Genomic DNA, 13,935 nt, shown 5'->3' on the forward strand with positions numbered 1-13,935 from the left:
GACAGACAGACGGACGGACGGACGGACATGCATAAATCGACTTAGAAAGTGATTCTATGCATATTCTCAAAAGGAACCATGGGTCTATCTCGATTATTTTTGCCTGTTACAAACATATGCACAAAGACATAATACCCTGTACCACAGTGTGGTGAAGGGTATAAAAAAGATACTTGTCTAAAATTTTAGTATTAGAGATACAATAAATTTTTTTATATTATTTTGTTTATCCTTCTTTGCAGAAATATCAACATATCCAAAAAAATGTATCTGTCGAAAAACAGCCCTATATTGTAGCTCCAAAGCATCTCTAACAAGTATACCCGAAATAAGTGAAGAAGTAAGTACTGATTTTTTGAAACATTTTGAAGATTTTCGATATCAATGTCGGTCCATATTTCTACTTGGCTACCATACAAAGATTATTGTCGACATGTTGCAGGTCCTAGCCCAGTTCCCCAACCTGAGTGTCTGCAATTTGTTTAGTACAATAACATTAAGGTCCCAATTTTTTTTAGAAAATTGTATACACACTACATGGCGTTGAGTATAAAAAGTTTGGTCCAGGTGTACTTAACGATATTTATAGTTTTTAATCTTAAATCTGTAGAAAAGTTTTAGAAGGTATTTCAAATCAAAAGATCTTCAGCAGCTGGCCTACATAAAGAAAATATACAAAAAATCTCCTAACCCAGGAACCGCTGCAGAAGATCTTCTAGCAAATGGGAATGTTTCAGACGGCCTAATAGAAGCTTGTAGCAGAGCTTAAAAAGCTGTCTATTTTTAGAAAAGCTTCATAAGGTCTTTAAGCTTGGTAAACTCTTTTCGAAGATCCTTTTGTTTATCTAATCATACTGGACTTTTTATATTTCGAGCTTCAAGAAAGACATCAAAAGGTATTTCTAGAGCTGTTAAAGCTGCAAGTCATATATAAAAGCTTCTAAAAGCTTTTTAGTCATATTATGGCTTTAGAAAGTCGACAGTTTATAGGTGAGTTTCAGGAGTATTTTACGTCTCTTAGGAACTTCAGAATGATATCTTTGGAAGGTATTTTATTTATGTAAAAGCTTCGGAAGATCTTTCAGGTTTTCTTTAAGAGAAGCTTTAGATACAAATTGCAGGAGTTTTACTAGCTATATGAGGTGAGATCTTCAAAAGGAGCCTACAAAGGTATTCTAAAGTTTTTAAAGCTTCAAGGCGTATATAAGCTTTTGAAGGCTTTCTTGTTATAATAACATCATTAGTCTATAGACGAGCTTCAGGGGGTATTCTTGCTTGCAAAGAGCTTCAGAATGACTATATAAGGTGAGATCTTCAAAAGGAGCTCACGAAGGTATTCTAAGGTTTTTGAAGCTTTAAGGCGTATATAAGCTTCGGAAGTCTTTATAGTTATAGGAAGGTCATCAGTCTAAAGAGAAGCTTCAGGGGATCGTCTCGCTTGAAAAGATCTTCAGAATGGTACGTCTAGCTATACAGGATCTTAAGATGACATTTTCGGCGAAGAGCTTCAGGAACTTTACTAGTTATAGAAGGTGTTCAGAAGGACGTCAGTCTAGAGGAGGTCTTCTCGCTTCAGAGTAGCTTTAGAATGTGGATATGCTATAGAGGAGCTTCAAAAGGTCTTGCTGATATAGGTGAGCTTTTGAAGGGTATAGAAGAGCTTAATAAAGTCTATTAGTTATAAACGATTTCTTAGTTATAGACGAGCTTCAGAACGTCTTTCTGCAATGGTAGAGCTTTAGAAGGTTCAGCTTCAGAATGACGTTTTTGATACGTCTAGTCACAGGAAATTCATATGGCATTTTCGGTGAAAAAGAGTTTCAGGAAATTAACTAGCTATAGAAGTGCTTTAGAAGGAGGTCAGTTTAGATGACATTTTCGGTGAAGAAGAGCTTCAGGAAATTTACTAGCTATAGAAGTGCTTTAGAAGGACGTCAGTTTAGAGAATCTTCAGAAGGTCTTGTTGCTTCAGAGGAGCTTCAAAATGTCATTAGGCTATAAATTAACTATAAAAGGTATTACTGCTATAGTAAAGCTTTTCAAGAGTATAGAAGAGCTTAATAAGGTTTTCTAGATATTTCTGCAATGGTCGAGCTTTAGAAGGTTTTGTAGCTATTGAAAAGCTTTAGAAGTCCTTTTCCATACGCAAGAGTTTCTGATAGTTTGCTACCAATATATAAGACCTTCAGTGGATCATACGGTTATAGAATAAACCTAGAAGATATTTTTTTCTCTATATATTCTAGACTCTTTTCAAAAGACATTCCAATTATGGGCGAGCTTTGGAGTTTTATTCGGCTATAGACAAATTTCCGAAGGTATTTATGCTATAGAAGAGCTTCAAATGGTCTTCTGTGTGTAGAAAAGCTTCAATAGGTCTTTTGGCCAAAGAGTAGCGTCAGAAGGAGTTCTAGCAATAGAAGAGCATCAGAAGATCTTCTAGCTATAGAAGAGCTTTCGAAGCTCTTATAGCTATAGGAAATCTTCCAAAACTCCTGTAGTCATGGAATAGCTTCAGTAGATCTTCTTGATATACAAAAGTCTCGTGATGTTTTCTAGATATAAAATAGCTTGAGAAGGTCTTTTAGACGTAGATTCAGAAGGTTCACTAGCCATAGAGACCTTCAATGATTATTATAGCATTTGAAAAGCTTTAGGAGGCCTTTGAGATATAGGTTAAATATGCCTTCTATTTCTAGTTGATGAGGTACTTCAAATAACCTTCTAGATTTTTAAGAGATTCAGAAAATCTTCCCAATGTCTTTTAGCTATAGAACAGCTTCTGAAGCTCTTATAACGGTTAGTAGATTTTCTTGCTATACAAGAGCCTCCGAAGGTCTCTAACTAAAGAAGAGCTTTAGAAGGTCCACTTGACATAGATTCAGAAGGTCCATAGCCATATATTTTTAAGAGTAAAAGACCTTGGCATTGAAGGTCTTTCGAAGGCCTTTCGAATTTCAAGAAGGGACACAATATAAGAATTTCACAAGGTATTAAGTTATCTGTTACTGAAATAACTTCAGAAGTCCTTCAGAATTTTGTCTCTAAATTCTAAAAAATAAATTTTAAAGCTCTAAAAATGTCTCTTGCTCGTTTTTTTTTCATTTCTAGGTCACAACTCTAATAATAGTAAACAACAATCTAACCTTACAAAGAAGCGCATTTGCTTCCAATACAAATTTAGAAATATTGTAAGTAAACAAGCAGTAATTAGAAGTTAAAATAAATTTTAAATTCTCTAAATTTTCCTATAAAAAAAAAACTTTTCCCCCTCTGAAACTTCGAAAACAGAACATTGAAGTACAATAATATACAAATATTACCGGTGCGGACATTCGAAAATCTCACCCAGCTAAAAAAACTGAATATACGTTACAATAGTTTAAGTACAATAACGGAAGATGCATTTCATGGTCTCGATAAACTCCAATGGTTATTTTTAAGTTCCAATCGTCTGCGAACGTTACCCATACACGATTTATCAACGAACTTACCGGCGTTGGAATGGTTGGCCTTAAGTGATAATCTACTGACACTGGATGGTGAAATATTTCCAACGATGCCGGTACTCTATGAATTGTAAGTAGAGATTTTCTTTTCTTGTACAAAAAAGAAAATCAAAGAGAGGTAGAGAGAAGAATGCAAATTATATGCGTTCTCCATATTCATTTAAATAAATGCCACTTAGAAATTCGAAATATGAAAATTGCATTCAATATTTCATTTTAAATTCGCATTTTCAACAAATTTTCCTTAATATTTATCGTTTTGTACTGTTTCTATTTTTTATGCTATTATCATAAAACAATAATAACGATAACTATGAACCTGAGAAAAGGTCTTCAATAAAAAAAATATTTTTTCAAGGAATATAGGAAGCTAGGGACCTCATAGAAGAATGGATTTATTAAAAAATATTTCTTTCAAAGACCTTTAGAAGCGTCAATTTATTAAAAACTACATTTTCAAAGACCTTTAGAGGCGTGGATCTATTTAAAGAGATTTTAAAGCGACTATAAGGGGTGTGGATTTATTAAAAAAAATTTCAAGGATCATAAGAGGAGGTCAATGTTTTGACCAACGCAAGTGGCTGTAGTTCGGCGTTTAGCTGGAGGTCTTCTATGTCTCTCATAGAAGTGCTGGAGGTCTTCTATGTCTCTCATAGAAGTGCTGGAGGTCTTCTATGTCTCTCATAGAAGAGCTGGAGGTCTTCTATGTCTCTCATAGAAGAGCTGGAGGTCTTCTATGTCTCTCATAGAAGAGCTGGAGGTCTTCTATGTCTCTCATGGAAGAGCTGGAGGTCTTCTATGTCTCTCATAGAAGAGCTGGAGGTCTTCTATGTCTCTCATAGAAGAGCTGGAGGTCTTCTATGTCTCTCATAGAAGAGCTGGAGGTCTTCTATGTCTCTCATAGAAGAGCTGGAGGTCTTCTATGTCTCTCATAGAAGAGCTGGAGGTCTTCTATGTCTCTCATAGAAGAGCTGGAGGTCTTCTATGTCTCTCATAGAAGAGCTGGAGGTCTTCTATGTCTCTCATAGAAGAGCTGGAGGTCTTCTATGTCTCTCATAGAAGAGCTGGAGGTCTTCTATGTCTCTCATAGAAGAGCTGGAGGTCTTCTATGTCTCTCATAGAAGAGCTGGAGGTCTTCTATGTCTCTCATAGAAGAGCTGGAGGTCTTCTATGTCTCTCATAGAAGAGCTGGAGGTCTTCTAGTCTCTCATAGAAGGCTGGAGGTCTTCTATGTCTCTCATAGAAGAGCTGGAGGTCTTCTATGTCTCTCATAGAAGAGCTGGAGGTCTTCTATGTCTCTCATAGAAGAGCTGGAGGTCTTCTATGTCTCTCATAGAAGAGCTGGAGGTCTTCTATGTCTCTCATAGAAGAGCTGGAGGTCTTCTATGTCTCTCATGTAAGAGCTGGAGGTCTTCTATGTCCCTCATAGAAGAGCTGGAAGTCTTCTATGTCTCTCATAGAAGAACTGGAGGTCTTCTTTCTCTCATAGAAGAGCTGGAGGTCCTCTATATCTCATAGAAGAGCTGGTGGTCTTTTGTCTATGGCCATAAGATGCGTGGATTTATTACAAAATCGTTTTTCTATGACCATAAGAAGCGTGGATTTCTCATACAATCTTTTTTCTATGACCATTATTTTTTAAGGCCGTAAGAGGCGTGGATTTATTAAAAAAGGACCATAAGTGGGGCGATTTGTTAAAAAATGTTTTTCAAGGGCCATATGGTTCTTGGACCACAAGAGCCGTGGATTTGTGAGAAAAATTCTAGGGCAATATGAAGCATGAATTTATTAAAAAATATTTTTTTCTAGAACTATATTGGACGTGGATTTGTTAAAAAAAACGTTAAATTGTAAACAAAGTGCAGGTCGAATTTATGATCCGAATTGGATGAAATTTGACATAGGTCACTTATTTGGCTAAATGACGAACCCTATTGAAATTGGGAAACATAGCGTAATGAATTAGGTCTAGAATGATGTGTGTAAAATTTCGTGAAAATCGGTCCAGATTTAGATATAGCTCCCATATATATTTTCGTCCGATTTGATGTAAATGGTGTACCAAAGTCCCTATATATTTTTCGATTTGCAGGAAATTTGGTATAGTGTACTGAATTGGGTCTAGAATGACGTGTGTTTAGTTTAGAAAATCGGCTCAGATTTAGATATAGCTGCCATATATATTTTCGTCCGATTCAATGTAAATGGTGCACCAAAGTTCCTATATATCGTTCGATTTGCACGAAAATTGGCATAGCGTACTGAATTAAGGCTAGAATAGCCCTATGTATATTTCGTTGGATTTAATGTAAATGATGCATCAAAGTCCGATTTGCACGAAATTTGGCATAGCGTACTGAATTGATAATGATGTGTGTTAAGTTTCGCGAAGATCGGTTCAAATTTAGATATAGCTCTCATTTTCGTCCGATTTTAGGTAAATGGACCACCAAACTCCTAATTTTTGTCCGATTGACACGAAAGGGCGGCTTACCGAATAGCGTGTTTTAAGTTTGCTATAAATCGTTTTAAATAAGGTTGTCCCATTTTACGCAAACGACTGTAATTCTGCCTGAATGAAATGAAACTTAACATAGGTTTCAGAATATACTATGTACGGATTGATGTTAGTCGGTTCATATAGAGATAAATATCACATACTTCGAAAAGGCGACGTCTATTAGGATATATATGTAGAATATACCAAAGTGTTGAAGGGTAGTATATAGTCGGCCCAGTCCGACTTTACTACTTTTCTTACTGGTTGTATATTGAATAGAATACTTTAATATTTGTTTAAATCGAATGTAGGACAGGTACTGATTAAACAGTACCTATCTATCCTTGCTCCCTTCCTTATTGGTTTCAAAATATTTCATAGTGAAAACGTACAAAACATCCCTACCAACATAAGGAATATAATTTATGTCATTTTAAACCAACGAAACGTAAAAGTGACTTCTATTAACTACCAAATCACTACACAAAAGAAGCTCATCATTTTCATATTTATTGAGAAAACGTGGATGTGGAAAATGGAACGCAAAAATCTGCATGCAAAATAGATAATATTTGTTTTTGTAAAAAAAATCAATAAACTTGAACAACATATCGGCTATCAACACAGCATCACAAAAAGAAAATAATGAAACCAATTTATTTATTACAAAAAATCGCACACAATTTCAGTATAGGGTGCTTGTATTTCTACAAGTTTTCGGTGACCTCTCTCTCTCTCTCTCTCTTGTACTACAAGGGAAGATAGAGAAGCAGAGAGGCTATAATTTATGTTTTGTAATTTACATAAAATATCGTCATTTTATTTTTGACTCAGTGTGCCACTCTTGTAGGCGATATTCGTAAGAAAAAAAAGTAATGAAGGCACAACAATCTGTAAAATATCAATATTTTTAATAATGTCCAGATATTGTTTCTATTAATTAATGCGTTTCAATTTATAAAAATAACAATAATTGGTGTTCAATGAATTTGGTTAATTTGTATATATAATGTTAATATTTTTTTATTCTTAACATTTTTAATTTATTTATTTTTTTTGTTTCAATTGCAGGGACTTAAATGAAAATCTCATTACCCACATCCATCCAAAGGCATTTTGGGGCTTAAGGAATATTCGCGATATGTAAGTGTGTGTATGAATTTATGTGTGTTTCATTCATCCATTAAGACAAACCTGAATTTGGTAAAATATATATTTAATGTAAAAATATATTCCGATTATTTAATGTCGGGTGCTCTAAGAATCTTATATTAACGCATAATAAATTATATACGAGGACTACTATATATATATATATATCTGGCCTAATAATGACAAGTAAAAAAAAATGTGAAAAATTGTCAGTCTGTGTTGGTGAAAGCTATATATTCTCAGGCTATGACATATCTTACCTAAACCCAACTTTTGTACGGGAGTTACGAGAGAAGCGGGACCCATAATGTTACTCTGAATCTTTGGTTAGTGTAAATATTAAGGTTATAAAGGTTCTGACCACACAGGAGCCACCATTCTGTTTATATTCTGGATAATGCATTCACCTCATATGAAATTTACAAGGTGTGGTCCGATGGATCCCATTTCAGTTTAATCAGGGTATGGTAAACATTTTTCTATGGGCATTCTTCAATGGATCAAATGGGATAGTCCAGCTTCATATGAAATTTTGAAGTTTTCAAAATTGACATCCTTGTAGTAGACTTTCAAAATTTTGACTTGTTGTGGAGTAGGTACACAAATGAGTAATCGGTCCACTTGGAACCTGATATAAATTTGGAAGAAATATTACGATGTGTAAAATTTTGAATTAAATCGGTTACCCCCATCGAGAGTTATCGTGCACAACAGCCAGGCAGGCAGGCTGATTTAAAATTTCACAAAAAGGCCGGACCTTTATATGGAGCCTATGTCATCGTGAATGATCTGCTAGTGAGTTATTTGTGCTCTGAGAAAATTTTATACCAAATTGAAGAGAGGAACTGAGGGTTAGAGCTATTTAAAAACATGGACCTATATTAATTTTTTTTCCAGAAAAAGGTTAGTTATTCACCAGGATAGCCAACTTACAGTCACTTCGGTGGTAAAATGTCGTTCAAATGAAGCAGGTAATTTATATGGATGCTAAGTAAAAACATGACCACATCTCGAAAATTTTCTGCAAATATGTTTTTTACCCTGCAAGAACCGGAAATGCCAATTTAAAGCCACTTCCGCAGGGAAATTCGGCTAAAACTATCAGAATACCGAAAATGGGAAGGGGACGTTTATTTGGGGACTATGTCAAAACATGGCCTATATGGAAATAGTTCTGCAAAAATATTTATCACCCTCCAAAAACCCGGAATACATATTTGGTTCCACTTCGATGGGGAAATTTGAAGTGGATTGTAATAATGAAGCTATATCTAAAATAACAAAAATAACATCAAAATATCTAATCGGAAGTCTTTAGCTCGTCTATAGAGACTTCCTTTAGCTCGCCTATATGAACTCCATTCTACTCGTTTTTAAAGACACTCTTCAGCATCACGTTCCCAGTATTCGCTCCCTTCAAATCGTTCCTACAGCTCGTCTATAGAAGACTCCCTTCAGCTCGTCTATAGAAGACTCCCTTCAGCTCGTCTATAGAAGACGCCTTCCAGCTCGTCTATAGAAGACGCCTTCCAGCTCGTCTATGGAAGACTCCCTTCAGCTCGTCTATGGAAGACTCCCTTCAGCTCGTCTATGGAAGACTCCCTTCAGCTCGTCTATGGAAGACTCCCTTCAGCTCGTCTATAGAAGACTCCTTTCATCTCGTCTATAGAAGACTCCTTTCATCTCGTCTATAGAAGACTCCCTACAGCTCGTCTATAGAAGACTCCCTTCAGCTCGACTATAGAAGACTTCCTTCAGCTCATCTATGGAAGACTCCCTTCAGCTCGTCTATAGAAGACTTCCTTCAGCTCGTCTATAGAAGACTTCCTTCAGCTCGTCTATAGAAGACTCCCTTCAGCTCGTCTATAGGAGACTCCCTTCAGCTCGTCTATAGGAGACTCCCTTCAGCTCGTCTATAGGAGACTCCCTTCAGCTCGTTTATAGGAGACTCCCTTCAGCTCGTTTATAGGAGACTCCCTTCAGCTCGTCTATAGGAGACTCCATTCAGCTCGTCTATAGGAGACTCCCTTCAGCTCGTCTATAGGAGACTCCATTCAGCTCGTCTATAGGAGACTCCCTTCAGCTCGTCTATAGGAGACTCTCTTCAGCTCGTCTATAGAAGACTCCCTTCAGCTTGTCTATAGAAGACTCCCTTCAGCTTGTCTATAGGAGACTCCTTCAGCTCGTCTATAGGAGACTCCCTTCAGCTCGTCTATAGGAGACTCTCTTCAGCTCGTTTATATGAGACTCCCTTCAGCTCGTCTATAGAAGACTCCCCACAGCTCGTCTATAGAAGACTCCCTTCAACTCGTCTATAGAAGACTCCCCACAGCTCGGTTGTAAAGGCTCCCTTCAGCTCTTCTATATAAAAAAAGAATTCCTTCCCTAGACTTATTTTTGTTACCCTCCTTAATGAATTATTAAGTCCATAAAAATTCTAATTACAACATAAAAAATCTCTCAAGGACATTTCTCCAATAAAATTCTGCATAATGGCCATTGGTCCACTTAGAAAAAAACCAATTGTTTTATTTATTAACAGCTGACCTCCGAAACAATTTGATTTCAAAATCTTACCAATTACTTGACTTTTTTGTTCGTAAGGAATATTAAGTGTTGGCAATAAACGATATCATAATTTAGGGTCATAGATAAAATTAGACATATGGCCAATTTTCATCGAGAAAAATTTATTATTTGAAAATCTGCACTGATATTAAGAAAATTAGAACATCAAAATGCAATACAAAAAATAAATAAATTTTTTTTTTAGTTTGACTTGATTTATTTTCAATTTGTGTTCTGCTGATTTAGAGATATACTAGAGGCTAGTTGAAGATTAATGGTCATTAGGATAAGGATATTATGGGGTGAAGCTGAAGATGACATCTCGAGTATGTGTCCAGCTAAAGTGCCGTTGTTGTCAATACATTTTTAACTTTTGCGCCTATGGTCGACATTGAAAGCCCATAAATAACGCCATGACTTTGTGGCTGGAAACTTTTTGTAATAAATATCTTGTGTGAAATTGATATTGGTTAGTTGTTATAAATAGTTGTTGGACAATTAATGCTTCATATTTGAGTTTCAGAATTTTTTCTTAAAGGGAATTTTCTTCCATACCACAAAATTTCCATTAAATAATTGTGATATTCCAAAATGTTCTAACATCTCAGACTTATTGATGGATAATAAACAAATAAACTAAAGTCATATTTTCACAAATATACGAACATACACACCCAAATGGACATTTTTACACAATTACATTCCCTCACACACACACACGCATAAACTCTCTTACAGTTATCAAAATGTTAAGGAATCTTCCAAAGACATCCTTACAATCTGTCTTTTTATTTCTTTTGGACATTTGTCCGAATTACTTTTGTCCTTTCATCAAAAGACAAACCATCAACAACAACAACTGCAATAATAATTCACAATCTTTAGTGTTTGTGTTGTTGTTCTTATTGTTGTCCTCTTTGGCGAATGAATTTTCCACAACATGATTACCACAATCCTAGACACATTGACGAAGGGACTTACAAATGCTTGTAAGGATATATGTGTGTATGTGTGGTTATCATGTTGCCTTGCACTTACATAAATGCATTTTATGATGCTGTGCTAACATGCATTTAAGTGGGTGTGTGTTTGTATGTGTGTGGGTGAATTCTTTACATTTTTATAGCTTAGGGTGTTGAGTATTATCCCTTGTGTTCATGGCGTTGTTCGATACCGTTATCTTCTGTGTCATAATATGTTGTAGTCCATTGTAGCTGGGATTTTATGGTGGATCATATGTCCAGACTGAAATAGTTCGAAGCATTATGTTTGGTTATGGACTGATTGTTTGATTTTGATTGATATGTACACACACACACCCAAGGGTAATCCTGTTGTTGGGTGTAGTTGAGTGGCGCAACAACGTTTAAAGAAGTTCAATTAATATTTAAAGAACATGGTAAGTGGTAATGAAGTCAAAATTTAGGTTCATGAGAGAGAGAGAGAGACGAAGAGCGAAAATTAAAAAAAAAAATAATTCTATAGACTGGAGTCTCCATAGACGGAGATGAATGAAGAAGGCTTATAGTCAAATGGAACCTGAAAGGAGTCTTCTATAGACGAGCTGAAGGGAGTCTTCTATAGACGAGCTGAAGGGAGTCTTCTATGGACGTGCTGAAGAGAGTCTTCTATAGACGAGCTGAAGGGAGTCTTCTATAGACGAGCTGAAGGGAGTCTTCTATAGACGAGCTGAAGGGAGTCTTCTATAGACGAGCTGAAGGGAGTCTTCTATAGACGAGCTGAAGGGAGTCTTCTATAGACGAGCTGAAGGGAGTCTTCTATAGACGAGCTGAAGGGAGTCTTCTATAGACGAGCTGATGGGTGTCTTCTATAGACTAGCTGAAGGCAGTCTCTTTAGACGAGCTGAAAGCAGTCTCTATAGACAAGCTGAAGGGAGTCTCAATAGACAAGCTGAAGGGAGTCTCTATAGACGAGCTGAAGGGAGTCCCTATAGGAGATCTGAAGGGAGTCTCTATAGACGAAGTGGAGTGAGTCTTTATAGACGAGCTAAAAGGAGTCATCATACACGAGCTGAAGGGAGTAGAGGAAGCTGAAGTGAGTCTATATAGGAAGTTTCTATAGACGAAGCTGGTATGTCAAATTACAGCCACATTGTTTTGAAAATGCTACTAAAATCTTCAATATACCGAAAATGGAATAGAACGGAATAGAATAGAAAGAGTCGGAGGACGAATATTCAAGTAGGTGGAGGAAAACACTTTTAATAGACGAATTTAAAGAGTAATTTTATAGACTGGAGTCTCCATAGACGGAGATGAAGGAAGCCTTTATAGAAGACTTATAGTCAAATGAAACCTGAAGGGAGTCTTCTATAGACGAACTGAAGGGAGTCTTCTATAGACGAGGTGAAAGCAGTCTCTATAGACAAGCTGGAACGAGTCTCTATACAAGCTGAAGGGAGTCTGTATAGATGAGCTGAAGGGAGTCATTATATATAGTGCTGATGGGTGTCTTCTATACAATAGCTGAAGGGAGTCTCAGTATAGACGAAGTGGAGTGAGTCTTTATAGACGAGCTGAGGAAGTCTTCAAAGACGAGCTGATGGGAGCCATCATAGACGAGCCGGTATGTCAAATTACAGCCACTTTGTTTTGAAAATGCTGCTAAAAGGGAGTCTCTATAGACGAGCTGTAGGGAGTCTATATAGACAAAGTGGAGTGAGTCTTCATAGACGAGCTGAGGAAGTCTTCAAAGACGAGCCGGTATGTCAAATTACAGCCACTTCGTTTTGAAAATGCTGCTAAATTTTTCAATATACCGAAAATGGAATAGTACGTTTATGTGAGGGTCATATCAAAATATTGGCCTTTTGAAAAAATATTCTTTAAAAAATCCACGCCTCTTTTGGCCCTTTGAAAAAAAATATTCTTTAAAAAATCCACGCCTCTTTTGGCCCTTTGAAAAAAATATTCTTTAAAAAATCCACGCCTCTTTTGGCCCTTTGAAAAAAAATATTCTTTAAAAAATCCACGCCTCTTTTGGCCCTTTGAAAAAATATTCTTTAAAAAATCCACGCCTCTTTTGGCCCTTTGAAAAAATATTCTTTAAAAAATCCACGCCTCTTTTGGCCCTTTGAAAAAATATTCTTTAAAAAATCCACGCCTCTTTTGGCCCTTTGAAAAAATATTCTTTAAAAAATCCACGCCTCTTTTGGCCCTTTGAAAAAATATTCTTTAAAAAATCCACGCCTCTTTTGGCCCTTTGAAAAAAAATATTCTTTAAAAAATCCACGCCTCTTGTAGGCCTAGAAAAAATATTCTTTTAAAAATCCGCGCCTCTAAATCTTCTATCAGGTAATTGAAAAATTCTCACAGAAAGTGAGTTATTTAAAATCCTTTTTGTCTTCTCTGTCATTTTCTACAAATTCAATATGTTTCTTGAAAATATCACCCCTAATTGGCAAATCCATTCACCAAATGAAATATTTCGTTCATCTTCTATGGAGTACTTTTGAAGAACCTAATAAATTTAGATTATAGTATCCAATTGACACGTGTCATATGCCAATTTAAGTAAAATTTTCATTTAAAATATGGTCTTGTTATTTTATTTACATACCAGCAAGAAATACTAGAAATTGTAAACTCCATCCTTTCTCCGAATTTCCAAATCATTTATCCAAAACCGAAATACTTTTTTTATCGTCCTCATATGAATATGAAATAACATTTCATCTCAAAATTTATTTCACGCAAACGAATTTATTTTATCTTTCTCTCAGCCGTCAAACTAATTTTTGGTTAGGTTGCGGCAACAATTGATGGCCAAATAAAAACACACACGCACACACATCCACACAAAATAAATACACATACATAAATTCGTCTCAATCGGTTTATTTTGTGTTGATTTATATAACATTTTTTTTTTTGTTTTGTGGTGTTGCTGTCGATTCTTTGACAAAAATTCTCACATATCTTGGCAGTTGTATCGGAAGGCCACACCAAAAAAAGAACAAAGTTCAACGAAAATGGCAGGCCACCGATAACGGCTGGCTGAAAGGAAAATAACAAATTTCTCTGTGTAATAGAATTGCCATAACTTATGATAATGAAAATGAAACCACAAATATTTATTTGCAAACACAAAAAATATCTGTATATCAGCATGTTTAACTTATTTACACAGATTGACAGAATATGTATTTGGTGTGAGTGTGATGGAGCAATACATGGATATACTTAA

The 13,935-nt window shown here is 35.8% G+C and overlaps 1 protein-coding gene across 1 annotated transcript in view; it reads left to right on the forward strand.

The window, feature by feature from the left end:
• The window catches only part of LOC133324368 (relaxin receptor 2), a 37,586-nt gene that overhangs the window by 8,600 nt on the left and 15,051 nt on the right, over positions 1 to 13,935 (forward strand). Inside the window, exons 3-6 of the mRNA XM_061533212.1 lie at positions 243 to 340; positions 3,112 to 3,191; positions 3,292 to 3,579; positions 7,081 to 7,152. Coding sequence (XP_061389196.1) covers positions 243 to 340; positions 3,112 to 3,191; positions 3,292 to 3,579; positions 7,081 to 7,152 — 538 coding nt within the window. The remainder of the gene's footprint in view (positions 1 to 242; positions 341 to 3,111; positions 3,192 to 3,291; positions 3,580 to 7,080; positions 7,153 to 13,935) is intronic.

This window comes from Musca vetustissima, unplaced genomic scaffold, assembly GCF_032173495.1.
Source record: "Musca vetustissima isolate MV318-11 ecotype Yass unplaced genomic scaffold, APGP_CSIRO_Mvet_v1 utg1469, whole genome shotgun sequence".
NCBI lineage: Eukaryota > Metazoa > Arthropoda > Insecta > Diptera > Muscidae > Musca > Musca vetustissima.